The sequence below is a fragment of the Tenrec ecaudatus genome, chromosome 5 (assembly GCF_050624435.1).
Source record: "Tenrec ecaudatus isolate mTenEca1 chromosome 5, mTenEca1.hap1, whole genome shotgun sequence".
Lineage (NCBI taxonomy): Eukaryota > Metazoa > Chordata > Mammalia > Afrosoricida > Tenrecidae > Tenrec > Tenrec ecaudatus.
In genome coordinates this window covers 14883958-14911264 of record NC_134534.1, presented here as the reverse complement: position 1 = coordinate 14911264, position 27307 = coordinate 14883958, and the positions used below count along the sequence as shown (strand labels likewise).

Sequence of the window (27307 nt, the reverse complement as noted above, 5' to 3'; positions counted from 1 at the left end):
GAGTGAAGGAGTGGAGTCCCCCTGTCAATCAGGTTGTTGTAGCTTGATGACCCTATTTGGAGGTGCTAAGGAGATAAAAGGAGATAAGGAGATGGCTCACTGGAGGTGGGACGCTGGCTCACTCCCTGTGACACATCCCTGTGGAGACGACACATGGAGAGAGGCTGATGGAGCCAGCCCTCTGGAGCTCGAGAAGCCATGTGAAGAGTCCCATCAGTGCTGAGATGCTTACACCACCACTGGATCCACAAGACTTCCCACCCACTGGTCTGCGATCTTCCTGCATTCAGTGTCATTGCATGTGTTGCCTGAGTCTGAAGAGGACTTTATAGATTGGTATCAGGACATATGGGCTAACTACTGGACTTATGAACTTATCTGGACTGGGCTGAGATGTTTCCTCAATATTCAACTGCTCTTGTAGATACACTTCTTTCCTATACACACATGAGTCTCCCTGGATTCGTTTCTCTCGTCTACCTGGACTGACACACTCAATCTTAATGACTGACAAAGACAGTGTTCTGTTCCCAATGTAAAGATAATTCCTGCAAAGAACCTGGCGATCTATCACCTATGCAAGCATGACAGGCCAAAGGTGCAGGTTGTCCCAGTCTACTCCTGACTGAACGTAGAAATGCAGAGATTAAGTATCTTAAATGAACTTGTTACCTAAGGGTGGAATATAATGAGGGAGACATTTGCTCAGACTTATGGAAGGACATTGAGCATAAAGGCATTTCAAAAACCAACAGCTCGTTGAATGAAAGACAAGCAACGGCCGGGGAAGAGCAGGGGCCATCACTCAGAAGCAGCCGGGTGGGAAGGTCCAGACACAAATGCAGAACTGATGATAAAACTATGGCTGCTGCCTCGGAGCTGTTTCCACACCCAGCGAAGGACACGTGCCGGTCTGTAGGCGCTGAACTTCGGAGAAAGCGGTAACTTAGAAACGAGAACGTGAACAGTCACCCCCACAAGTCGACTCCCCGCCCCACATCATACCTTCATGATAGCCTCGAGATAAGCTGTCCAGATCTTCTGTGTTTTCGCAACAGCAGAAAAGTAGATCTTATTTGAATTTGCTGGAAGGTGAAAATCCAGTTTTTGTCTTTGGTCACCTGGGGAAGGCTGCCCGGCTCTGTCCACCCGCAGGCTGGCGCGAGGACACTTACCGACGGTACTTTTGAGGGGGCTGACAGCATTCATGAGGGTCTTTAGAGTGTCTTGAACGGTTCTGTCCCTCAGGATAGTTTTCTGAAACATACTGAGGAAATTCTGAAAACGAGAAGGCATGATGAGAGAACCAGACACCGTTGAGAAAAAGGAATAAATACTCCAGATAACGAAGACGTTGCACAAGACAGAGGTTGTGTCTACACCACAGGCCATGCCGGGCTGATGAACTGGATGACGGAGGGAAGCAGTAGGTTGGGGCTCTGATGAGAAACAGTCCCTGGGAAAAGCAGCCCCTGGTTCTGAAGGTGAAAGACTTTCTTAGTTTTGGAAACCCACAGAAGCAAATGTCCCATAAAAGCACTGCACTGCCCCCAGCCCTTGCAGTTTAACCCTGGGGTAGGTGCCTGCTGTCAGCATCAGAAAGCACGGACGGAGCGTAAGCTGCCCAGCAAGGTCAACTCTCCTCTGTTTCAGGGTGGCGGACTATCAGGAGCTCACCTGTAATTCTTTCACAATCATGAAGCACAGAAGCCTGTCTAACCCATTCAGACCAAAAGTTCCCAGCGTGGTCTGGATTTCTGAGAAGAGCCGACTACTGGTCACTTCTTGGTGTGTTTTCATATCATACCAGGTGTTCAGCTGGTCTATGTGGCATGTCATTCTAGAACGAGAACAAAACACATGGAAAACCATTAGCCGCTCAGCATTCACCCGAGAGGTGTGGAATTAGGGCGCTGTCTGACCCCAAGCTACAGTTTGGGTGGCACGCTTCAGTTGAAATGAACTGTAGTTCTGAGCCGTGCTGACAGGCCAGGGTGAGGCTTGGCTGTCAACCTGGAAGGTGGTAGAGCCCACGTGGCTGTTTGGTAAATTTCTAGAGACAACCAGAGCCTGTGGCCACTGCCATTCTGGTAATGAATGGGACGTGGAACCCTCACTATGTCAGTCAGAAACTCAACTAGGCAGCCGTAGCTGGAGAGAGAAAGGCGTGATAGTATTTGGGGGGGGGTGTCATTCTACCAACTGCTCCATGGGGTGAACACGTGCCAGGAAATGACCCAGAACGTAAGCCTGCACTCTTCCCGTCGCACCAACTGCTTCGCCCGAGGCTCAGTGAGGAGCGGGCCTAGAGGCAGACTTCCTTCTTCCAAACGTGGTGCCCATCCCAAATGTGCTTAAGGGGAGCTGTGCTTTGGCCATTTCCCCCCCATTTAGAACTCGGGGGACCCAAATGTAAACTGGGAGTCATGGTACGTCAGAGGCTGCATAGCAGGCGTGTAAGAGCTGGGGCTCGGGGTCAGGGCTCTGTGTGCGAGGCAGCTCTTAACTCTGCCTCAGTCATGTCACCTTTCCAACGGGAACAACCATGCCCACCCAGCAGACGGCTGTCCTGCGTAAAGCAACTCCAGGCGGCCACTGTGCTGGGACCGGCTCGGTGACTGGTGGTGGAGCTTCGTATCCAAAGTGTGTTGGGTTAAGAAACAGGGAGCGCATTGCGAAAGGTCGGGAGCACCATTCAGTGCATTCTGACCCAGCACCCGGCCAGAGTAAAGCTGCCTGTGGGTTTCTCAGGTGGCAAGTCTTCATGGGAGCAAATTGTCACACCTTTCTCCCGTGGGGCAGCTGGCAGGTCTGAACCAGCACTGTCCTGTGAGCAGCCAAGTGCTTTACCCACTGCACCACCAGAGTGCCTTAAGAGCGGACAAACTCGAGAACCATTGATTGACTCGTTTGGGGGAAGGCACCCGCTACACAAGGGGTGGCCGAGCAATCTGTAATCAAACACCTTTGTCTACTGGTGAGGCCCGGGGGCCAGGGGAGAATTTGGTTCCGTGTTATGTTTGGTCCTGGTTCAATCTATGCTTTGATGTGGGCGCAGGTGGGGGCTCCTGAGTCACATTGTGGAAAGCAGGCAGCCTTCAAGAGAGCAAGCTTTTATAAACAATACAGGTGGGATTCACCTGCAGCAGAGATTCAGGGTGTGACCTGAGGCTACACAACCCCAGTGTGCAGACTTAGCTTGTCCACGTGAGCAAGGCCAGGGGGATCCCAAAGACACTTACTTTGGGTCGGTAATCCGCAAGATTTCTCTGCAGAGTCGGCCGATAAATGTGACGGACTCGTCCACGGGGGTGAACTTGGGTATCGGAATGTGAGTCGACTGGTACATGCTTTGCCAGTCTTGAATCTAGGCAAGGAAGCAAAGGACTCTTTAGGACATCTCAGATCATGAGACGGAGCCAGCCCTTTGCCACATACTCTGCCAAAGACAACATCGTATAAGGAGCGATGACCCACGAGGTCTTCGGTTTCACAGAGCAAAGGTTAGAAAGGATCGTCAGCCCCTCCCCCCCTCCCCAGCAACCTCTATAAGAAACGAAACAGCGGTGAAGCAGTGAAGTGACTGAGGAGAAGCTTGAAGAGGAGACTTGGGCACACGTGGTTTCTGGTCTTAGGAGATGGCGTGGATCAGTGAGATATGAAAGTCTCAAAGATCCCTTAACCTGGGAGATACTTTACTTTCTAAAACGTCACCTGCACACGGTTCCTTGTTACCTGCTAATGAATGTCACACATCAGAGCCTTGGCATTTAGGAACTGTGATGTTGACCTGGCCCCTTCAATTTTCCTTTGTGAAGCTGTTTCCTATTCTGGCCAAGAAAGTGTTGGTTTCCCAACATGCCTCTGATCCTGCCATCCCTATTCTTCAGCTCCCATATCACGGAGACCCTCCAAGGTCTGGGTGGAGTGTAGCTTCCTATTGGTGCTTTTTCTCTCTGTCAACTCCCCCTGAAGAAGACTCAAGTCTTCTGAATTGAAGACCACGTGGATTATAACAATTCGAAGCAGTGGCTTCATTTTGCATGAATATGAGGGGGAACCCCCCAAACCCTGCAATTGCACTGGGTGGAGCGGAGCCCTCGTAGTACACATTTTTCCCACTAGGTGAGCATCAAACAACTCACTCTGAGTTAGTGCACCCAGTGGTGTCGCCTGGAAGCCTCTCTCTGGTCACTGAATTTTTTCATAAAAGCAGTTTCACTCAAAATTAATTTTTTTCTGATGGCCAATTTAAGAGAGCAGGGTGTGTCTGTGAAATGTTGTTTCCTGCTTGGGAAAAATGCCACAGAACCTTTTGTGATGTCGGGCACAGCTCACAAGGAAAGCACTACGGGAAAACTCAAGTGTACGAGCGCGTCTCTCGTTTCAAAAAAGGTGAACTGTCGATTGATGACAAACCTCATTCTGGAGGTCCGTCAACTTCCCGAACAGAAGAAAATGATGACTTGTAGTGTATTTGGAGTTGATTCTACCAGGTCAGACTGTTAATCAAGTTTTCTATTCAGAGGTTCTGAAAAGATTGCATAACAGTATACGACAAAAAAAAGTCCTGATTTGTGGCAGCAGACGGGGGACTGGTTTTGCCACCCCAACAAGGCACCTGCTCACAAAGCCATTTGAGTGTGCCAGTTCTGGGCACAAAGCAGCATCCCTCTCCTGCCCCACATACCTTCCTCGCCTGACCTCGCTCTGTGCGACTACTTTTTCTTTCCTCGAATTAGGAAGGCCATTAAAGGACAGGGATTCGATGACGTAGAAGAGGTGAAGGGAAAACGAGGGAGGTGCTGTCAGCCAGCCAAACAGATGAGTTTAAAAAATACTCCCAAGAATAGAATCACAGACTTGATAAATTATTAAGTGGCATGGAGAGTACTTTGAAGGAGATAAGATTGTTTTGTAAACAAAATTTAAATAGCTAAGTTTGAAAAAAAAATTCCGTTGTTTTTTTGGGGTACTCCCTTGTACATGAATTCCCTTCTGAAGGAGGGAGTAAGGGCACTCGAGGCGTGACGGCTGAGCTCAGCTGCCATCACCCCGAGCTTCTTGGGCACGTAAGCCAGGACCTGTGCGTCTGCAGAGCGGGCAGCTCAGGGAACCCCACGGGGCAGTTCTACTCTCCTCAGGGCTCACTGTGAGGCCGGGAGAACTTCATGGCAACAATCACAGCTTCTCCTGAGGAGAGCAGGACCACCTTTCTGTATCCCCACACCTCTGAAGGGTCTTCCCCAGGGAACCGTGACTCCACCGCACACCGAGTTTTAGGAGCTACTTCAGTAAATGTTCTTTATGGCGTTCCAGAAGTTTGGGGGCTGTATTTTAAATGTCAGAGAAGAACCAAATTGGTTAGGAACTAAAAAAAAAAAATCATTTTGATACAATACCTTTGTTCTTAAGAAGTTATTACACTCTTGTTCCACGTTGTAATTTATAATACGAGACACTTCTTCCTGCCAAATCTTGAGGCCGTAAATGTTGACATAGTCCTGGATGTATTCGAAAGAGCGATGGAATCCGTCCATGGTAGCCCCCAGCTCCTTCAGCTTGGGCATCAATTCACTTGGCTGTACAAGAGGGTGAAGTCATTCTATTATGTTGGGGTAGACTGCTAACCACGAATACGGTCCTTAGACTTTAAATGGTACAACAAAGACAAGACCAGTGCCACGGCTCCAGAGAGCAACACGACTACTCCTATTCTGCCTAACACAGAGGGAAGAGATTTAGCACAGCTACTTCATTCACTTGGAGAAAACTTCATAGAAAGAAGTGTGAGAACTGGTGAGCATGATGCTCTTTGATGACTGTATCTAGTCTGCAAACGCTTATAATAGTCTCGGTTGGATTTATTGAGGCAAAAAGCACCCTACATATCGAACTCAGGCTTAAGCGGTTCTCCCCTTCTGAGAAAGATGATCATATTCTATAACAGAAGTGTACAAATCATAGCTTCCTTTCCCTCCATGTGGTAAAATAATCACCACCCCCCCAATGGGCAGTACCCCAGGGCAAGGCGCCCAGGGCCAGGTCCCGAAGGTTAGGACTGGGAGTGGAGCGGGGGCAGGACGAGTAACAGGGCCCTGCGATGGAGGCACTGGAACGAAACGTGTCTGAATTGGGGGCAGTGAAACGGATGGTAGGCTCTGCACCCCGTGAGCGCATTCCCCACACCAAGTCAAGCACAATTACAGCCTTCGAATTCCTGTGCCTTCTGGCTACGGCCTTCTAACCACAGGAAGTGACTCGGAATCGGACATCCATTTGGTTCTGAACCTGCGGGTCTCCACGAAGGGAAGAAGCAGGGGGTCGGAAAGTATTTCCTCTCAATGAGAATGGATCACAGTAAGGCGGCTGAAAGGCACATCAGTGGATTGCACCGAAAATCACGCCTTTGAGGAAAGGCAGAGCCCCTAAGCGTGAAAACGGTGTTCTCTGGTGGCTGAGTGGAGAGAGAGACGCGAGCCACTGGGTTGCTGGGTACCTTGGCTCTCGGGTTGAAGATCAAGCCCCTGTGCAGGGCAAAGGCAACACGTTTCACGAGCTCCTTCCTGATTCCATCTTCCAGCAACTGCTTCGGATCCACCTACATGCAAACCAGAAAGCAGGAAGTGGCCGTTAGGGGAAGCTCCATCGTAAATGCAGAGGAAACATGGTTTCCAGAAGCCACAACGGAGCCTTCCCATCTCACCTCCAAATGATTTGGATTTTACGCCTTTCCTGCTCCCTTGACCAGGGAAACTTGGGGCAGCCCCAGCCAGCCTCTCACCTCGTTTAGACCTCATTGCACCTCGCTAAAATTCACGATCGCCTTCCAATAGGACGTTCTGAAGACCAGGGGCTTGGGGATGGAAGGAAAATTTGCTATGGCCCCATGTTTTTATCGCTTCCTTAAAACTAGCAAGTGCCTTTCCTTATCACTAGGAGCAGGTGGTGGAAAGCAAGGTTGAATTCAGTTGCGTGTCACAGCTCTCCAAATGACACCTCAAGAATCCCTGTCCCCATGAGGAGAGTCAAGGCTAGTGCTGGACAGGCCGTGTTTCAGCAGCTCTTTCTGGCAGTGTTGGTCACGTGCTGGCTGTGTGCAATACGGACGCTGAAACCGGAAACTAGCACACCCACCACCTACACCATTTGCTGAGGACGTTTTTTATTCTGGAATGCGGAAGTTCTTTTCAATTCACTAGGGGACATTAGGAACCAGGAAACAGCAAATACTTTTACATGTCCCTGAATTCCCTGATAGGTGCTTCTTTTACTTTCCAATCGTAAAAAAATAATCCATTATTTTAAAATAAAGGAGATAATTGATAGGTTTCTTAAAAATTAATTTATTAATTGTTTTATTAGGGGCTCATACAACTCTTATCACAATCCATACATACATCAATGTGTAAAGCACATTTGTACATTCATTGCCCTCATCATTCTCAAAACATTTGCTCTACACTTAAGCCCCTGGCATCAGCTCCTCATTTTCCCCCTCCCTCCCTGCTCCCCCTTCCCTCACGAACCCTTGATTATTTATAAATTACTATTTTGTCATATCTTGCCCTGTCCGACGTCTCCCTTCACCCACTTTTCTGTTGCTCGTTCCCTAGGGAGGAGGTCACATGTAGATCCTTGTAATCGGTTCCCTCTTTGATAGGTTTTATTGGGTTTTGATGATCTTTAAACTTAAGAAAATTGTAATAATGGTACACATGGTTAAGTGCCTAGTTTTTCCCTGCGCGGTTGATGGTTTGAACCCACCCAGAGGTCTAAGGGGAGAAAGACAGACCAATGATCTGCTCTTGTAAAGATTCCCGTCAAGAAAGCACCCCGGGCAGGGAAAGAAACCTCAAGGGGCAGTCTGACTCTGTCCTGCGTGCGCTTAGGCGTAGAGAACGACTGGCGAGCACCCCACAACCACATGCCTTGGCCACGCAGACGAGCGTGGACAGGATTACCTTGATAATGCCGACCAGCGTGGTTTTCATCATGAGGATGCCTTCGGTGAAAATGGAAATAGCATGAGTGAGCTTGGCAACCTTGAACAAAGAAAAAGAGGCATAAGGAAGCACTTCTGCAACAGACCCGCTGCTTCATGGGAAGCAGAAAGCGCTGGCTACCAGCCCACGAGTCAGAAACCCTAGTGGCTTCGTGAGTTATGAGTTGGGCTGCTGACTCCACGGTCAGCAGTTCAAAACCATCCTCTCTTCTGTGCCCGCGAGGAGTTACAGTCTCAGAAACCCACCAGGGCAGTTTACCCTGCCTAGTCGTGTAGCTGGGAGTGGCAGTGCGTTTGAGGTTGGGCCCTGGTGTGGTCAGAGAGAGGAGAGTGAGGGTGGGGCTTCAAGACGCATGCATATTCAAGTCTCAGACAGAAATGCGACCCACAGTGCAGCTGAGAGGCCACTGCTAGGCAGATCAGGCACCTCAGGGAGCAGATCGCCACCAGCTCTGTAAACGCTGACAGTCTTTGCTCTTCCTTGGGCTCCAGCTCTCTCATCCAGACAGACGGGCCCATCCAGCTACCAAAGGACGACTCCTGAGACTACTGAAGGCACTGCCCCTTCCCTGTCCCTCACCCTCCTGTCAAGCCACAGCATGCATCAGTGGCAACAAGGGGCGACATTCTTGGGTCTGAATACATGGAGGACACCAAGGTTGGCCATCTAAGTTTCTGATGTACTTTATGGACCTGCACCAGAGAGAAATGGACACTGGGCATGGCTCCTTCACCTTTCACTCAGGTAGACATTTCCCAGCTTTAATTCTAAGTTCAGACAGAAAGAAAAGCAGAGGAATGTGGGGAGAGCCACCCCTGAGGTGGGAGTAGGCTTCCAAGGCAGGATATCGATTACTTTGTGCCCCTTGAACGTTGAAGTTGAGGGATGTTAGTCTAAAGGGAAGAGGGTCGATTCATCAAAACTGCTCAAGAGGAACGTGCGGAGTGGAGGGAGTGGAGCTCCACTTCCACTGGACAGCGAGCCAGTTGCTCAAAGACACCAGAGGAGCAAGGCATGATGGGACTGAAATGGTCATCGCTGAGCCTGTGAAAACGGATCTGCACTGGTCCCGAGACCACGAGGACAGAGTGAGCCAGGCAGAGCATGGCCTTTCAAGGCCCCCTTGGCACCTGTGACATTACGTGGTTTTTAGCTTTAAGGATCAAAAGGCCCAGGTGCTGGGGATACGGCACCTCGTATCGTGAGCCCAGCTGGGCATAATCTCTCAGCTTGTCCTTGTCCAGGCGGGTCGGCACCTCGATGATGTCGTGGGTCTGAAGCTTTATGATCTTCAGAAGAGACGTAAACATGCTTTCTGGAATGATCTGCAAGACCTTTCCAAACAGGGGCAGGAGGAGGATTAGGATGAAGGCACCAGCAATCACAAACAGCACTTTCCCACGGGAAGGCATGCGGGGCAACGTGAAACCTTGTTTTATTAAGTACTGCTGTGCACAGCTGTCAGGTTCCTGGATGGAGGGATCATTCAGCTGGCTCAGGGCTGGGCAGCGCTTCCTGTGACCTCATGGAAGGTCATGGAACCACGAGTCCAGGGGGCTGGACAGCAAATGACACCCACCATGAACAAGGCCAAATTCCTTTAAACATTAGGAACTCAAAATGCCTCACCCCCCACCCAGATTTTAAAAGACTGGTCCAGAGATGCTAAGTAAACACAACTTGGATTATTCACTTAGGAGGCGACACAGGTAGACTTTGAACCCAGAATGGCTGGACTCTGTATTGGTCAGCGTTTATTAAAACATGGGCTGACGCTCCCATGAAAATGCTCATCCCATTGTGACGAGGCTCGGCTCCGTGTAGGGCTGGCTCTTTCACCAATGAGCTCTGTGACTTTATGGAGCCACCACACTGGCTGTCCCTCGAGTCCCACATCCAGAACCTGGGCCTGGGGCCTACCAGCATTGCACACCCAGTCCACGGACTTCTTTGAAAGTGAAAACCACACCTGTGCTATGTGGTGGCAGGAAGAGGAAGCTTACCTGAAGGTCCTGCACATTTCAGGAATCAAATGAAAAGTAAGGGCAGGGACACAGGACTACCCTCACAGGGCCCCAAGCAAGTCTTTCGTCTATCCAACGACATTTAGTACGTAAGCGCCTTGCTGCGTGCCTCACCTTTCGCACATAGGACACCAGCTCACCAGAGTAATACTGAGACACGCTGAGAAGGTCGGGGCTGTTGGCTTGGTTGATGCGAAGAAGGGGCAGGTCAAGGGCAGAGGCAAGCTGAAAGACATACAAGATCTCTGTTTCTAAGGGCCGGAGAACTCCGCCCCTCCTTTTCCAGGTGGCCATCAACAACAAAGCTCTTGGGCCCTGTCCGACAGGGGTCATGGACGCTTGGATTTCATCAGCATCAGGAGTGCCCGCGACCTTCATGGCAGAGGACTGCGAAGCCATTCAAAAGAAACGGAGGACGGTCACCTGCCAACACTCTCGTGCTGACCCACAGCCACCCCAGAGGACAGGGTACAACTAACTGCCCTGGTGAGTTTCCAAGGCCGCAACTGTTTACAGGAGTAGAAAGCCCGCCCCGTCTTTCCCCTCGGCTATGGCGGTGGTTCGCAAAGCCTGGACCCCAGGACGGCTGTCTCAGCAGCAGCTGGGAGCGGGGTAGAACTGCAGTCAGAAACTCCGGGGCTGGAAGCTGGCCTTCTGTGTTTACACAAGGTCTCCTGGTGGTTCTGCTGCAGGCCCAAGGCTGAGTCACTGTGCCGTGCAGGAGAACCACTCCTCTGTGCGGCCAGACTTTTCAGTCGATGGACTCCCGTGCAAGATATGACACGAGTCCCTGCACCTCTAAGCAAGTGAAAACAACAACAACCACCCAGAAGATACCCGCAGAGGCCCATCAACTATCAAGCCCACTGCCGATGGCGGACACACTGAAATGTGAAAAAGGCCCGTTTCTGTCTTGATAATTTGAAGACATTGCTAAGGTCTGTGTTCACTGGCTGCCACCTGAGCTACCTTGAGGGCAGGGCCCAGGCCTGTATTGGTCACCACTCCTTGGCCTCAGCCCCGAGTGAGCAGGGTAGACTCAATAGAGATGGCCATGAGAAGAACCTGATGACAGGGTGCATGTTCTGCTGTGCAAGGGTGCTGCCGGGAGCAGCAGGCGGCCCTGGAAGGAACCTGACCAGCACGCTGGTCAAACTACAGCTGGGTCTTCTCCACTTAAAGACCCCCTTTGGGGTGGAAACTCCGATTCTTAAACTGAAATCCACGCATTTCTGGCGTCTTTTGGACAAATGGCTCACAATGTTCAGTGGATAAGAACGCTTGAAAATGCACGGAAGTTTCCCAGAGGATGCATGGTTGGGCTGGATTGGTGAATGAGAGCAGCGCTCCCCTGGGAACCACGCAGGTGACCGCCCAGTTCTTGTCTTACCTTCAGGAACGTAGCCCTGAGTTTAGTAACCATGGCTGGGTTCACCCGTATGCTCTCTTGCATGATGGAGGTGAAACTGTGAGGAGAGATAAAGGGGAGAAGTTGTAAGTAGCAGCCCGCACTCAGGGCAAACGGCAGTCTGCCGATGCCGGGCTTGGGACATTAATCAGCAGGTGGGTCACCTGGCCAGTTACCTGTCGATTAGCTGCCAGGCGAAGGAGAGGTCCCCTACGATCTGCATTGTGATCAGGACCTCCTCTTTGATGTTAATGGTCCGGATCATTTGGTGGAGAAACCTTCGGGTGTCAGCCAGAAATTGACACACTTGCAGATTGGATTCCAACTGGTGGAACTCTTGAACCTGCGGTGCACAAGCACGTGGCAGTTTTGAGTTCAGAATGGCCTTTGCAAGGTTACAAGCTTTTCCTGAGTAAAGCGTCCTACTTACTAACTACGAATGTTGGATAACCTCTGTGTTTCACATTACAACGTTAGGGTTAGAGAAGCCAGGTTAGAAAGCAATGTATACATCTCTGTGATTAGCAAACGCTCCATCGCTTATTGTCCTGAACATGTATGACCCAAGAAAGTGAATGCTTCTGTTTTCCACTTATCAACAGACACACATGGTGAAACCTTCCTCATTCTGAAGATTCGCAGAGCTGCGCAGAGAGGAACAAGTTGCGCCAGAGCCAAGGCATTGGCATTTTCACATGGAGCGCAGTGGATGGACCCCTAGAGTCATGATTCTTGCACAAAACCACACCAAACTCACGGCTCTCCAGTCAACGCCGACTCATCGGGACACTAGAGCACAGCGCTGCTCAGCCTTCCTCACGCTGCGACCCTCTCACACAGTTCCTCATGTGGTGGTGACCCCCCACCATCAAATTATTTTCGTTGCTACTTCATCACTGTCATTTTGTTCCTGTTGTGAATCGGGCAACCCCTGTGAAAGGGCCGTTTGACCCCCACCCCCCCAAAAGGGTGCAACCAACAGGTGGCGCACTGCCGCTGTAGAGGGTTTCCAGACTGCCAGTCTTCACAGGAGCACACACCTCGTCTTTCTTCCACAGAGGGGCTGGCTGGAGGGCTTGGGCCTTGCTATTCACAGCCCCGAGCCTAACCCAGGGGCACCGGGGATCTTCAGTGAGTCCACAGTGCCCTGACATTTCAAAGAATTCCAGGGGCCTGGCTCATAGGCCACAGTAATTAATGCAGAAGCGGAGAAGCATGCACATTTTACAAAGCTGTGGAGAGCTGCTAATGAGCAGCCATGACAGCAGCGACAGCACAAAGGGGCACTTGTTCAGGGATGGCCAGGGAAGCGCTGGTTTTATATGTGCTGCCACGAAGGGGGGCCGCCGAGGGATCCACCCGGGACAATGCCTGCCAGAAGTTCACTTCCATCTCTGGGAAAATGTACACTCAGACCAACTGGGTCACAGATCATGAGCAGAGGTGGTGTTTTCAGTACCAGAACTAATCGTCAGGACGTGGGTGCTTGGTACTCTCCATTTTAAACCAACTGAACATGCATGCAGACTTTCAGGGGAGATCATGGTCACGGTTTTCAGGCATGATCAATCATATTTGGGGAGATTAAGAACCCACACAAGAAAAACTCCCACCACACCCCCTATCCCACCGTAGGGTCGGGGAAAACCAGGGTCTGGTCATTGTACAAGGGCTGTCATTGCTGCGGGCTACTGGTGGCTCTTCTCTTCCAACACACGCTGACAAGCACGCAGACAGCAGGCACATGCAGCCCCGTTGCCTTGTTTTCCTCCGGATCGCACTCTCCCTCAGGTTTCTACACAACTTTTATGACTGCCCCCCCTCTAGAATCAGCAGCATGCTTCAGGTGGAACTATGCAAACATTTGTTATCATCCTCTTCAAGCCCCCAATTTCAGGGCCCTGTACATCGGGGTGGGGAACAGTTTTTCTACCAAGGGCCATTTGGGATATTTATGTCATCTGGGGCCATGTAAAAGTATCCACTTAAAGCAACCAGCCTGCTGTGTTGGTCCCACGTGTCATGAACTCCCCTAATGCGACGGCTGGAATTGCTTTCTTTGGTGTTAGCCGGTGTTGATGATTTCATGGGGGTGCTCCCCACCCGTCCTGTATTCCAGGAGCCCTGACGGCATGCTGGTCACAGCCCTTGTCTGGGAGCCCTCAGGTTCGAGCCACAGCTGCTCCGCAGGAGAAATAAGAGTCACAGCTCGGGGACTCTCGGGAGGCAGGTCTCCTCTGCCCTCTGCGGTTGCTCTGCATTGGCACTGACTCTGGCAATGGTTGGGTATCAATACTACAACATGCGCATTCACAGTGTCTCTCTTCTGAGGACACAGTAGACTTGTGCATGGAGTAGGTAGCTGGGGGAATAACTCATGAACTATCATTTACAAAGCGTGTCCTTACCTCCTCCAGGGCTTGGATCAGTTGCACGGTTTTGCGGCCCGCCGCAGTAGAATCATCGTAGTTCAAGGACAGAATTTGTTTTGAGATCTCCCTGAACCACGCCTGAAGATTTTCTGTCGATACAGAAACAAGGAGAGACTTTTGGAATTCTCGAGTTCCTGTAAGAGAAGCGGGAACTTCCACGGAATTGTCGTTTACAAATCCACCTTATCCTGTGCCTCATGCTGAATCTCAGGAGCTCTCCAAACCACTACCTCTGCAGACCCGGAGCGAGCAACCTGGGAGAAGAAAGGGCGCCTTCTCCACAGACGGCCAAGCCCACAGTCTCCGGAGACATGAGGAGGCCCAAGCCCAGGCTACAAATGAATCCTGGCCAGGTGGTTGGGGTCGTGAGGAAATAAATGCTGCAATTCCTGGGAGAACTTTCTGGAGAGCTGACTCGGGTGGGCGAGGCAGAGAGAGAGAGAGGTGTTATCTCTAGGAGGGGCAGGTGGAAGCAGTGAGCTGGGGGAGAGGTTTGGGAGACTTCCTGAGGTGCCATCTGCCCTCCTTGCCCAGAGCAGAGAGGCGGGTGGGCTCCAGGCCAGGGGGTGGGCTCAGCTGCCTTACTGACTCTCCAGTCTGTGGACGCCCGGCTTCGCATCCTTCTCGGATGGAGGGTGAGGTGCTGGGCTGCTGAGAATCCCATCCGGGCATCTTCACAATCACCTGTCGGCTTTTAGTTTATGTCTTACCAATGGGACATTATTCTTCTATTAAAAAAGATTTCTAACTCATTCCAAGAATTGGCAAGACCCATGTCACGTTATCCAAGAAGGTAAGCTCTGGCTTACGTGTTTACTTAGAATTCATAGGGAGCAGTTTTGCATCTTTGCCCCACACCGAAGATTCTGCTTCTGGGTCTGCGTGGCATGTCTCTCACCCAACTCCACAGTGCCTGCCTGTAGAATTGAAGCCTCTTTTCAAACTTACAATCTGGGACAGGGACTGAGGACTCAGTCAGCAAGGTAAGCGTGGGCTTCTTTGTGCTCGCTACCTAATCTGTGGTGAACGGTTTCCCATTTTTCATTCCAATGAAGACATTGAAGATGGCTCAGTCAGCCATGGAACCGCCGGTCCGTGGTTCACCAGAGGCAGTCTCACTGAGCAGTTGATCTCAGAGGTGGTGAAACCCACATGGACCTGTTCACCACAGATCAGTAGGCAAGCACAAGTCCGCCTGTGCTTACCTTACTGGGCACGCCACCAAGTTCAGAAGAGTGAGGAAAGGAGGGGGAGGGCAGCAGGAGACACAGGGAGGAAGTGGGATATGGTTCCTAGGTGCCATCAGGTCGGCTCCGACCCACAGCGACCTCACACAAGACAGAACGACGCAGCGCACGGTCCTGCGCCGTCTTCATAGTGGTTCCCGTACCTGAGCCCGTCGATGCAGGAAAGGGGATAAATGATGTCAGATTGAAGGGACTGCAAGACATGAGATGAAACAACATGCGTACGAACTGCTAACAGTAAAGCTGATGATCTGCTCAGTTAACGTTTACATAATTCTCAACAAAAATGTAAAGAACGTAACCAACAGTCTCACGATGGTCTGCAGAACCCCTCGGCTGCCACTCGATGACAGATGCATCGATGAAAGCGACCGAAACCAAGCAGGTTCAGGAGCCCAAGACTCGGACGCGCCCACATCCGAAGTCACTAGTACTCACAGGTGATGCGGCCTTCTGAGAAACCATGACCCCTGCAGATCCTCAGCCCACCACTCAAACGCGCAGCAATGAACCCAGTTTTACAGCCTCGTTAGAGGGCAAGCGAGGCGTCTCTAGAGCTCATGCACAAACTGTTGTCCGAGAACCGGACGGGTCCAGTTAAACCACGAGAACGCCTAGTTCAAAGATAAGGAAACTGAAGTCCTGAGAAGACAGCCACCTGGCCCGAGGGGCAGAAAGTTAGAAGTGGCCAAAACTGAACTTCAGATCTTTATCTTTTGTTGTTGTGTGCCCCAGAGTTGAATTTCACTTAAAAGGAGCCTGCGATGCTAACACAAAAGAGGGCCAGGCTTGGGCATAAAAGCGTGGAGGGATCACAGGATGGCAGTGCTAACAGTCCCACGTCTGGGACTACGTCTCTGCCATTACCATTTTTCTCCACTCTGGTTAGGGGCTTCACTCCAGAAAAGACCTCGGCCAGCTCGGTCATCCGCTCCGAGCCCTCGTTCTTGTAACGCTCCCACTTGCTTTGCTTCTCGGAGAGCATCTGCTTGAACATCTGTGGGCGAGTCAGAAAAAACTGGTTAATGTCGGAGCCGATCCAAATCAGTTTATGACAAAGCCTGCAGGACTCCTGACTTATTCTAATACATTGGTGTAGATTTCTAAGGTGATTCTAATACATAGGTGTAGATTTCTAAGGTGATTCTAATACATTGGTGTAGATTTTTAAGGCTCCTGAGTGGCGCTGTTGGGCAAGTGCTGGACTGCTAACCAAAAGGCCGGCGGTGTAAGTCCACTGGAAACCCTGTAAACTGGAATTAACCTGATGGTCGTGCCTTCAGCAGCTCTGCCACATGATGGGCCACTAATTGGAATGTTGGCAGTTCAAACCCACCATCCACTCAAAGGGCAAAAGACGAGGCTGGAGAAAGACGAGCTGTCTAATCCCTTACGAATTTATAGCCTCAGAACCTCTGTGAAGTGCTTCTTCTCTGCCTACAGGGCTGATCTGAGTAGTAAATGAGTCGTGGGCGGGATGGGAAGGAGCCCTGTTGGCACAACTGTTAAGCACTTGGCTGCGAACGGAGAGAGAGACTGGTGGATTGATGCGGCCAATTGCTTCCATAAAGATGGTGGCTTGGAAGGCCCTCGGGGCAGTCCAACACGGACCTGCATGATTGCCATGAGCTGGAACCGACTCAATGGCAGAGGGATTGGTGACAATGAACACTTAAGGTCACTCCATCCTTTGGTCCCACCCGATGTTCCCATTTCTCTCGGGGAAGGGGCCATCAGGCTGGATCAGGGCTCTCTGTCTTATGGGGCCCAAACCACGCTCCTTTCCTGTAGCACTGACACGTTCATTAGTGACTCTTTCATTAATGTCCATCTCCCCAGTCTTCTGCACGTTCACTCACTGTACCCGACAGCTAGAGTCTGGCTTATACCACAAAGCTCCAGCTTCTAAGTGTTTTTATAAACATGTTTACGAACACAAGATCCCCAACCAACTCCCCTTCTCCCACGACTCTGGTTCACATTCAATACTGTTACCTCTTTGAGAATAAACTCAAACTGCGCCGTGTCCAGTAGCAGCTGGAAGAGGATCTTGGGGCTGTACCTGGAGTCCGTTAGAATCTGGTCCTTGATTTGACGGATGCGCTTGTTGTTTGGGTCACAGGCTGGAAAAGGGCAAGAGGAGATCTCTCTGCTCACCCGGAAGTACAAACCTGCACTATCCTCTTGAACATCAAGTTTCATCCGGGGGAAGCACGTCAGACAGGAGAGAAACCATGACAGTTTCCCAGGCTTTGCAGTATGACTGAACGGTCAAGGACAGTTGGATCTGGCAGGCTGCTGAGTGAGAGAATCAAGCGGTGGGGCAGCATGTCCACATTGTGTAAGCATTAGTGAGTGTGTGTGATGTCTAGCGATATCTTGTGTATGTACTACCAGCAGGATATCTACAGGTACATATGTGTTTGTACGTATTGAAAGGGCAAGAAGACAACAGCCCATCTGTTCAATGTGGTGACCACTGGGGATCCACGGGAGGTTTGGAGAAGGCGTGGAGGTCAAAGGGAGGTCAGGAAGGGTCTTTCAGCTTTATACTTCTATACAGTGTTCAGTGTGACAGGCGCAGGGATGGTTTTAAAAGCACACAGTACAGTAACAATTGTAGACACAGCAAGGCATGCTGAAACGTCCTGAAGGCCCAAAGGCCTGGCAGGCCCTTCTGAGACTGTCCTTCCCAAACACCAAACCCCCTGCCATCGGGTGGATTCCAACTGGCAGCTGCCCTGCACAGGGTTTCCGAGGCTGTAGGTCTTTACGGGAACAGACAGCCCATCTTTGCTCGGTGGCACGGCTGGATGCTCTGACCGGTCCCCAGCCCAATGCCTACCCCACAGTGCTACCACTACCCAGGCCCAGGGAGGTAGGGACTGACCCAGGGGCACCACACCAGCGGTCTTGATTGCTAGGCCAGCCTGCCAGCTGCCAAGCTGGACCCTCGCAGAGGAAAGAAATGCTATGTTCAGAGAAATGAATGCAACAAAACTGTAACCTTATTTAACGAGACCAGGCTTGGGGGGGCCAGTTATTTACCTGCAACAGGCTAAGAAAGGAGGTTAAGAGAAGGATACTTACCAGCAAAAGATAAACTAAGCCCTAAGACTACCCCAAACAGGGAACAATACAGACAGCAACCAATGAGCCACCAAGCTCACAGCAGATCATGTGAAGGCCTCTGGGGCTGTGCTAAGCCCTGCAGGCCTGCATGTCCCACGTGCCCCCTCAGATAGCGCAGGCTGGCTGGCGAGGTGGACGAGAAGGTGCGAGGCACCTGCACCACTATCGCAGGCTTACCCGACCCACCCCTCCCCGCTCTTTCTCACCCCATGCATATGACTCCGGTGGAGGAACTTATGTTATGGGGTATTTGGGGCACTTCAGTTGGGTGAAAAACACTCTCCCTCACTCCCCAGGCGTTGCCTACTCAGTGACCCCATGTGACAGGGGTTTCAGCACTGTGACTCTATAGGATTAGAAAGCCCGTCTTTCTCCTGTTAGTTAAACACCTACTTCTACACCCTTCCATTGGGAAGGGAGCCAGGCCAGCCTGGAGGAGGCCCTGTTTCCAGAGCAAACTGCTGTGGGAGATTTGTCGGGCACCTGTAGAACTGCTCAGGAAGAAAACACCGAGCAACTCGTGGCTGCTGAGTGCCCAGGGGGAAACCTTTCTCAGAGGACAGTCCCTTGTCTAATTCACCCAGAAACTTCTGATCTCCATTTGCTTCCTTTGTAGAGAAGGGGCAGAGACTCTAACCTCAACCAAACCTGGGGCAGTCAGTGGACGCTCATGCTCCAGTGACCCCATGGGACAGCGTTCATATGCTCCTGTGGGCTTCCAAAGCGGCACTTTGCAATGGGAGGAGACGGGCTCATCCTTCTCCCTCGGGGTCTCTGGCGACTCGAACCAGTGACCTTGGGGTGAGCAGCCTGATACGTAACCCACTACGCCACCAGAAAAATCATTCTATCTTCCTCAACAGGCAATGAACGTGTAGCCAATTAGCCCCTCCATAAAAGCTGGGTGTGGTTCCAGTGTTTCCAAGGCTGGATGATCTCCCTAAGATTGGACCACCAAAAACAGGACTCAGTGAACTAAGGGGACAGCCCCTCCAACTGTGGGGACCTTGCGGGGTGGGGAGTGGGGGTGGGGGGGTCAGTCCTCTATAGGCAACGTTGCTTCAGGGTAGCTTTTCCAGAGCATTCTGGAAGTATGCAAAGCTGGTCCCAATGGTGGCAGTGGGCTAAAAAACACATGACATACACCCAAACTTCATCAGAGCTGAGTGAGCAGTTCCCGGTCTTCCTATGACTCATAACTAGAGGACAAATCATTCGTTCCCGGTCAACTACGACCTTGTGCAATCAGGTCAGACAACTGTGAGGCCCCAGAGTGAAAACCAGATGTGGCTGACAACCACAGGCCAGGCTCTGGGGAGCGGAGGCTGCTTCCTGAGCAGGTGCAGACCTGGGGAACCGCTGGCTCCGGGGACGCAGGCTCGGTCAGGCAGAGGCTGAGTCCTCAGACCAAGCACAGTCAACTTCATGGTGAAATAAAGGGAGGGCTTGGCTCGCTCAGAGGGTGCATCATGGACATGTGGTACAAGAGCCTGTAGATGGAGTCCCTGTGGTAGAGGCCTCACTTGGAACTGGCGTTTCTGCCAGGACGAACACTAACTGCAGACAGCTCTCTGGAACACAGTGGAAATCCAGCCCCTGAAATTTGGAAACTGGAAAGGGATCTAGGTCAATAAGCAACATGAGGAGGAAAATTGGAAGGTAGCACTTGAGAGAAAACAAGTTGAAGAAGCGGGAGGTTTCTAGTCTGAGAAGAAAGCCTACACATTTCCACAGAGAGAAAGAACGAGGCAGCCCAACTGCCGTCTTCATTCTGACCACTCACAGGAAGCGCAGCAGATGGCAGTGAGGGAGGGCCTGTGGGGCGCCAGGTGCCAGAGCATCTTGCCTAGGAGGGGGCGAGGCTCCAGTGTGGCTGCCGGAAGCAACCGAGCAATCTGGCATGGGCTGTTTTTTTTTTTCTTTGGAGAGTCAGAGCTTTATCTGAACTGCCTGTCTTAGGGGTGTTTTTTGTATCAAAACCAAAAATGCAGCAGGTTTTCTGGGGCTGCTGAATGACTCAACTCTGAGGCGGAGGGACAAACAGCTCTGGAAGACTGGGTTAACTCGGGCACCGTCACCAAGTATTTCTCAGGAACTGCAATTGTGCAAGCCCTGAACCAGCTTCTTTTCCAGCCTCCGATCCACAGCTTGTGTGTCACAGGCCGCTTGAGCCTGGCAGTGGAATGTACGCAATCTCCCAGGGAAAGCTGTTCAGGTACACGCACTCACATGCCAGGTTGGCTCAAAGTGGGCTGCTCCCGCAAGAAGACCCACGTGGCTCTCTTCCTGCTACACAGCGTGCTGTGCACCCTGAAAGGCTTTCTGGGGAGCAAGGGAACACGGGGCTCTCTTGGGTGGGGGCGGCAGTACCTGAGTCGGCCGTGTGGAGCATGAGCCAGCGGATGGCGACGTTGCAGTCTCTCAGGCAGTGCAGGAGCCTGGGGATGTTGTCCAGAACCACCTCCTCCCGCAGGAAGCCTTCCTTCAGAAACTGCCGCAGCTGAGCGTGCTCGCGGTCGCTGACAGCGGCGCAGCGGATTGCCTTTGGGGATGGAGGCGGGGGAAGGAAGAATTCTTCATCTTGAAAATGAAGCACGTTCAAATTAATCTCCTGACAAACAGTAACAACTTTACAAAAGGTGGATCCCATCTGGGCTGAAGTTTGTCTGGCTCAAAGGCAAGTGGCTGGCTGGGCTTTCTTAAAGGTAACATTTTATGGTGGCTTCTGTGAAGGTGTCCGGAGCAGTTTAGGTTCCCACTGAACACTTTCTACACAAGTTGTCAGTGACAAGTGATACTGGTTACACCCTTCCCGTTGCACGAGTGCTCTTATTATCTTATTCTGCCCATTCTGGTTGTTCTGTCTCCATTTGTCTAGTTTCCCTGCTACTACATGCTCATCTCTGTGGCTTTTATAAGGAGCATGGTAACAGTGAGTGCGTGGTTCCTACAGATCAGTGTTTCCCCAATGGGCGATACTACCACCTGTGGGGTACGGGGCAGGGGTGGTGGTGGTTCTGGAATGATCCAGGGGGCTCCCAAAACAGAGAGCTATTCGTTATCCTGGGTTAGGGGCTAGATTACACATGATTTTAATTGCCAGGGGAGTGCTGAGTAATTTTTTCTGAAAAGGGCGTGATAGGCCAAATAATTTGGGGAACCTACGGTGTAGATTAAGGAGTCCTGGGGCGTACTGGTCATGTGTTGGGCTACGGTCCACATGGTCAACAGTTCAAGACTACCACTTGCTCCAATGGAGAAAAAGCTTTCTACTCTCCCGAAGACTTGACTCTCCCCTGTCCTAGACAGGCGCACTGAGTCAGTAGTGACGCGATGGCAGTGAGATGTTAATTTGTTTGTTTGTTTGTTTATGGTGTATACTACTTTCCTGGGTCTTTGCTTTCCTTCTTTTCTGGGCGAGTAGAGGCCAATTATTGTGTCTTAGGTAGGAGATCACTCTCTCTCTCACACTCTCTCTGCTGGACTTAGAATTCAGTTCAGAGACTACATCCTAGTTCTGGCTCTGAGTAAAAACTGGTCGAGCTTTGACCTTAGCTACTACATATTGTTTTCTTTAAATGTCACAAGGAGAACTGGTCCAGGTGACGCCATAAATCCCTTGTATTGGCAACTTGGAGGAAAGGAAACAAAAAGACAGATGCTCAATCACCCATGCTTCCTTTCTTATGGACCAAAGCAGACAGAGCAGAGCAAAACAGAGGGTGAGACTTCCCTACACACACAGTAAGCGCAACTACGAACTGCACCTCGGTATCTCAAAACTGACTTTTCCCATCAGCCTTTTGAGACTATTCCTTCTGCGAAGCAAGAATTACAGTAAACTTGAAGTGCCAACCAAGTTTGTTTAAAACCATCGCAAAGTACCTCTTCAGATGATTCAGACCAAACCTCTTAAAACGTCACCAATGAGAAAACACACACACGGAAAGACTTTGAGCAGCAAAAACTCTGCATTGAAATCAGTAGTCGAGACATCCAGTCACTGTCTCTAATACGTTTCCAGGAGAAGTGCCAATCCGGAAAGTACTCATACACTATTGATGGAATTCAACTGATTGGACTAAAACAAGTGGAAGTGTTGGGCACAACACTGTCCTAGGCACAGTGGGATCTCAAACACCCAGCCAGTGAGCAGGAGGGTCGCCCTGGCTCAGCGACCTCTGACACTCTCCACAATGAAAATGCGTTTTCTGCTCGGCTCACTGCGTGTACTTCTTGACTGCAGACCAACCGTTCCCTTCTGCTTTGTGTTCTTGGAAAGCAGTCAGGCTCTAGCCGTTTAAACCGGTGGAGATGAACGACCCGAGTCTTGCTGAGTATCGGAGAGGATGGGTTTAAATTACAGCAAGAGGACGTATTGCGCGTACTCAGTTACCACCTTCAACAAGCAGCCTACTGATAAAAACATACTCATTTCAAACGTTCCTGCAATCAGCTCTGTCCAAGCACAGCACACGGGGGCTGCTGGGCCCTAGGTTGGCCTGATCCATCGTAGGGTGGCCAGTCTTCCTTGGGACACTTTACACGCCCCCACACAATTTAGAACTCTAGCAAATTCCCGCTTTCACTAAGCACTGCACTAGACCATCTATGAGGACGGACGCCTTCCACATTCTGTGGGACATCTATTTAGCTGTGTCCTGCCGCCTGTGTGAGAATGGCCGCTATGGGAGCATGCTCGGCCAGCACCTACCTGCTCCCTGACGTTGGAAAGGTCCAGGGTGTTGTTTAAGGCGGTTTTGGCAGCTTTGTAAGGTTCCCAAGCATCTGCTAGATTTACTGTGATTCCCATGTAAATGCTAATTACCTGAAAGAGTGAAGGAGACATTGGTTCAGTATTTGTTACAAAGCCTGCTCACTTCTAGGCTAGAACCCAGTGGACACAACATGGCAGCAGGCAGAGCCGATTCCTTCAAGTTAAATATCATATCTACTCCATTCCAAAGAACACACAGAAGTTTCCACATCGATGGGGGGCTTTCAAATCATTCGTGGATACATTCCATTGTCTTTTTAATGCTAAGAAATGCTGCAAGTCCCCTTGTATCGGTGAGCATTTTTGCTCATCAGCACTTTGAAACACAAGAGTTTGTGGGAAAATGACCCGAGGTAGTTTTTCCTTTCTTTGGAGTCTGTCGGGATGTTCTGTTACAGGTGGGCCTCACACAAACCGGATCCCTGGTGGTGTAGTGTTAATGCAAGGCACAGGTCAGCAGTTCAAACCCACCGGCTGCTCTGAGGGAGAAAGATGGGGCTTTCTACTCCCACAGAGAGTCACAGTCTCGATAAACAAGCGGCCATCTAGCTCAGAAGCAATAAAGCCCACATGGAAGAAGCAAACCAGTCTGTGTGATCATGAGGTGTCGATAGAATCAGGTATCAGGCATCAAAGAATAAAAAAATCTTATCATTGTGAATGAGGGGGAGTGCACAGTGGGGACCCAAAGCCCATCTGTAGGCAACTGGACATCCCCTTACAGAAGGGTCGCAGTGAGGAGATGAGCCAGTCAGGATGCAGTGCAGCAACGATGAAACATACAACTTTCCTCTGGTTCTTTAATGCTCCCCCCCCCCCCCCACACACACACTATCATGATCCCAGTTCTACCTTACAAATCCAGCTAGACCAGAGCATGTACACTTGTACATATAAGAGCTGGAAACACAGGGAATCCAGGGCAGATAAACCCCTCAGGACCAATAACGAGAGTAGCAATACCAGGAGGGTCAGGGGAAGGTGGGAAAGAAAGGGGGAACTGATCACAATGATCCACATATAACCCCCTCCCTAAGGGACAGACAACAGAAAAGTGGGTGAAGGGAGACATCAGACAGTGTAAGGCAAGAAAAAAAAAATGTATAAATTATCAAAGGTTCGTGAGGGAAGGAAGATGGGAGAGGGAGGGGAGAAATGAGGAGCTGATACCAAGGGCTCAAGTAAAAAGCAAATGTTTTGAGGATGATGATGGAAACAAATGTACAAATGTGCTGGACACAATGGATGCATGTATGGATGGTGATAAGACCTGTATGAGCCCCCAATAAAATGATTTTTAAAAAAAAGAGTCACAGTCTCAGAAAAAAAAGAGTCACAGTCTCAACAGGGGCAGTTCTCCCCATCTTATAAGGCTTTTAGGGGTCAGCATCGACTCACTGGCAGCAAGTTTGGCTCGTTTTTTAATCATGCAAAGTGGACATTGAACTTCACTAATGCTAAAATGTTTCTGATGACAGTATCAAATAAGGGAAAAAACCTTCTTCATTCTATTCAGACATGTAAACATAACAAAGAAGTTTGACAAAAACGTATAATACATTGTGGACAGGCATCCTCCTCTCCGAGCCAGTGAAGAATCTCTCTCAGGCCCCGTACCACCGATAAGGGACACGATTCAATCGTTGGTAAAAAGCGGAACAAAATCTGCTGAGAACATGCGGGCCCTTCAAAAACGATTGTTTCTTATTCGTGGCACTTGGTCAAATGCTCCACGTGCAAAGAGAGCATTTCCTATGTATTAACATGCTGTAAAGAAAGCACTTTATATACAGTAAACATGCCGTCCTATTTAATCCTGTGACAAAGCATATTTTTAACAAAATAAAACACTAACAGTTACAAGCACACCCCAACAGTCTGTGGCCATAACAAGCTGCTAACCCAAACCAGAGCCCGTGCTCTGATTCCCACTCACAGGGGTCAGAGGACAGAGCGGAACTGCCTCTCAGGAGAGCCGTGAGGATCAGTCTGTACAGAGTCATTCTCGGGGGGAGCAGCTGGCGGGTTCAAACTGCTGACCTGCGGTGAGCAGCCACGTGCTTCATCGCGGTGCCACCTCGACTGCTGCCTTTTGGATTAAAGTTAGGTTAAAAGCGAGGTCCCCAACCGCACAATGATAAATTCGAGGGGTTTTGCTAGCTGGAGGCTAAAACAGAGAAGAATCCAAAAGATGCAGTCACATTATGCAACTTACACAGCAATCGTCGCGGCTAAGCACGGTGCATTCGGTAAGTGGCTTTACCTTGTGAACATCCTCTTAGGAAACAGACTACTGGTTTTCAATATAGCCAAACCACTGAACTGCATGGGGCATGGATTAGATGTCAATGAAACAGAAGAAGAAGGAGAAGAGACTAGCGGGCTCTTGAGACAATCGTACGGACTGTAATATCCTCGACACAAACTCGAGAAATGCTCGGTCCCATTCTTGATGACACCACAACCTCTGGGTAAAGGTTCTGGTGAACAAAGATACTTGCCCAATTATCTGGAAAGTACTTATCCACGATCTCCCTCATCTTGGCTTGCTGGCTGTGCAGGATGGAGGGCTCGAAGTACAGGATGACATACAGCATGGCGGCTTGGTTGGCCAGGGCTGTGCTGCGGTGCTCGGGCAGTGGGTACGCAGAGACCTGCAGGGCAAAGGGCCCAGGCACCGAGTTAGCAACGTCGATGGGATCTGCAACGGTTATCCAGCGTCGGGGAGTCCCAGGCTCTCGCCAGCCCTCAGGCTGTGGCATTCCAACCCATGGCCTTCCGTCTTATCCCAACCCCATGATAATATTCTCTTCCTTCCAGCCCAGGGGCTCCATGCTTGTCTTCCTCAACAGACAATGAAGTCCGAGGGTCGCTTGCTTTGCGGTAAGCGAACAGGACACTCATTACATGGAAGTAAGCGAATGGAACACTAGACACTGAAGAGGCAGCAACTTGTGAGAGCTCCGGGTCCTCGCACCCCTGCTCCGGCCATCGCCCGGGCTGCGCTGCGCTGCCCTGCATCCCCATCATCAGTTGCAACCTCACTACTCCTTTGAGCACTGCTTCCCACCCGAAAAGGAACCGATTTTCTGTCCCATCTGAGCCGATTTCTTGGACAAATAAAGGAGTGCATCTTCTTTCCTTGCAAACTTCAAATCCCGTTTGCTCCCAAAGATCTCTTACCTGTCAAAGTGAACCCTTTCATTCCTCTATCTCCTGGCTCTCCACCCCCCAGCTTCTAACAGAGCTCAGAGCGTTTTCTTCCTGCCTGGCTGTCTTCCTCTCTTGAGGGGACGTGAGAAGGGAAGTGAAACCTCAAACTCGTCAGATGGTGACAGATTTACTCCCCACCTGGTTGTAAATATCGTCAGATCTGAGGCGGCCGATGACCATACTAATGAAGGAACCGTTGATAGGCACTCTTTGGAAATAGCTCTCGGGGTAGTTGGGGGGTCTCTTGGCTCCTGGCTGGCTGGAATAACCTGTACTTCGAAGCAGCTTACAGATGTCATCGACATTTGAATCGGCAGACCGGGCAGCACTAAGTCACAGGCAGCAATGGAAGTAAAAGACCAAAACACATGGCACAAATCAGAATCCCCCAATACAGCCGAGCACAAGATTTCCATTTCAATTTGACGCAAAGAGTTTTGGATACGATCATGGAATCAATGTATACTCTATGGTATAAAAGTATATGCCCTCAAAGCCTATTAATGCTGCAAACTTATAATATGGGCATTGGTTCTTTGTAAAAGTCAAATAAGCCTTTACCCAAATCCTTGGGTCTGGACTGGCTTTGGAATACACCAGAAAATGCTGCGGTCCATCCACAAACCCCAACCAACCTCACTGTCAGCCAGTTGATTCTGACCCTCTAGGACAGGGTATGGCTGCCCCTGTGGGTTCCGAGGCTGCAAATCTTTCTGGGAGCAGAGCCTCATCTTTCTCCCTCAGTGCAGCTAGTGAGCTCGAACTGCTGGCCGTGTGGTTTACCAGTTCCTACGTGTAATCCACTCTGCCATGTTCCAGCAGTGAGTTGGCATCCCATAATGGACACAGGCTAAGATTTCCACAATGAAATTTATGGCTAGTCACACACGTGGAACAATTAGAAGCCACCTCCAGCTTTGCTGCTGTTCTGGTTGGCTTTTGACTCCAAGAGACTAGAGTGTGGGTCATGTTTTGATGTCGAAGGAGATATTCTGTGCGTGTGAGAGCACGTAGGTTTAAGAAGAGTAAGTAGTTAAAAAAAAAATGTGAACCGGTGCCACTGACATT

The 27307-nt window shown here is 50.4% G+C and overlaps 1 protein-coding gene across 1 annotated transcript in view; it reads right to left on the bottom strand.

Annotated features, from left to right (window-relative positions):
- The window catches only part of WASHC5 (WASH complex subunit 5), a 50991-nt gene that overhangs the window by 10390 nt on the left and 13294 nt on the right, over positions 1 to 27307 (bottom strand). Inside the window, exons 6-23 of the mRNA XM_075549278.1 lie at positions 26378 to 26567; positions 25528 to 25680; positions 22964 to 23077; positions 20620 to 20791; positions 17113 to 17240; positions 15985 to 16114; positions 13847 to 13959; positions 11615 to 11781; positions 11421 to 11496; positions 10145 to 10255; positions 9200 to 9340; positions 7965 to 8045; positions 6500 to 6601; positions 5403 to 5582; positions 3243 to 3367; positions 1678 to 1840; positions 1176 to 1278; positions 1006 to 1085 (exon numbers count right to left, since the gene is read on the bottom strand). Of these exons, the coding sequence (XP_075405393.1) occupies positions 1006 to 1085; positions 1176 to 1278; positions 1678 to 1840; positions 3243 to 3367; positions 5403 to 5582; positions 6500 to 6601; positions 7965 to 8045; positions 9200 to 9340; positions 10145 to 10255; positions 11421 to 11496; positions 11615 to 11781; positions 13847 to 13959; positions 15985 to 16114; positions 17113 to 17240; positions 20620 to 20791; positions 22964 to 23077; positions 25528 to 25680; positions 26378 to 26567 (2329 nt within the window). The remainder of the gene's footprint in view (positions 1 to 1005; positions 1086 to 1175; positions 1279 to 1677; positions 1841 to 3242; positions 3368 to 5402; positions 5583 to 6499; positions 6602 to 7964; positions 8046 to 9199; positions 9341 to 10144; positions 10256 to 11420; positions 11497 to 11614; positions 11782 to 13846; positions 13960 to 15984; positions 16115 to 17112; positions 17241 to 20619; positions 20792 to 22963; positions 23078 to 25527; positions 25681 to 26377; positions 26568 to 27307) is intronic.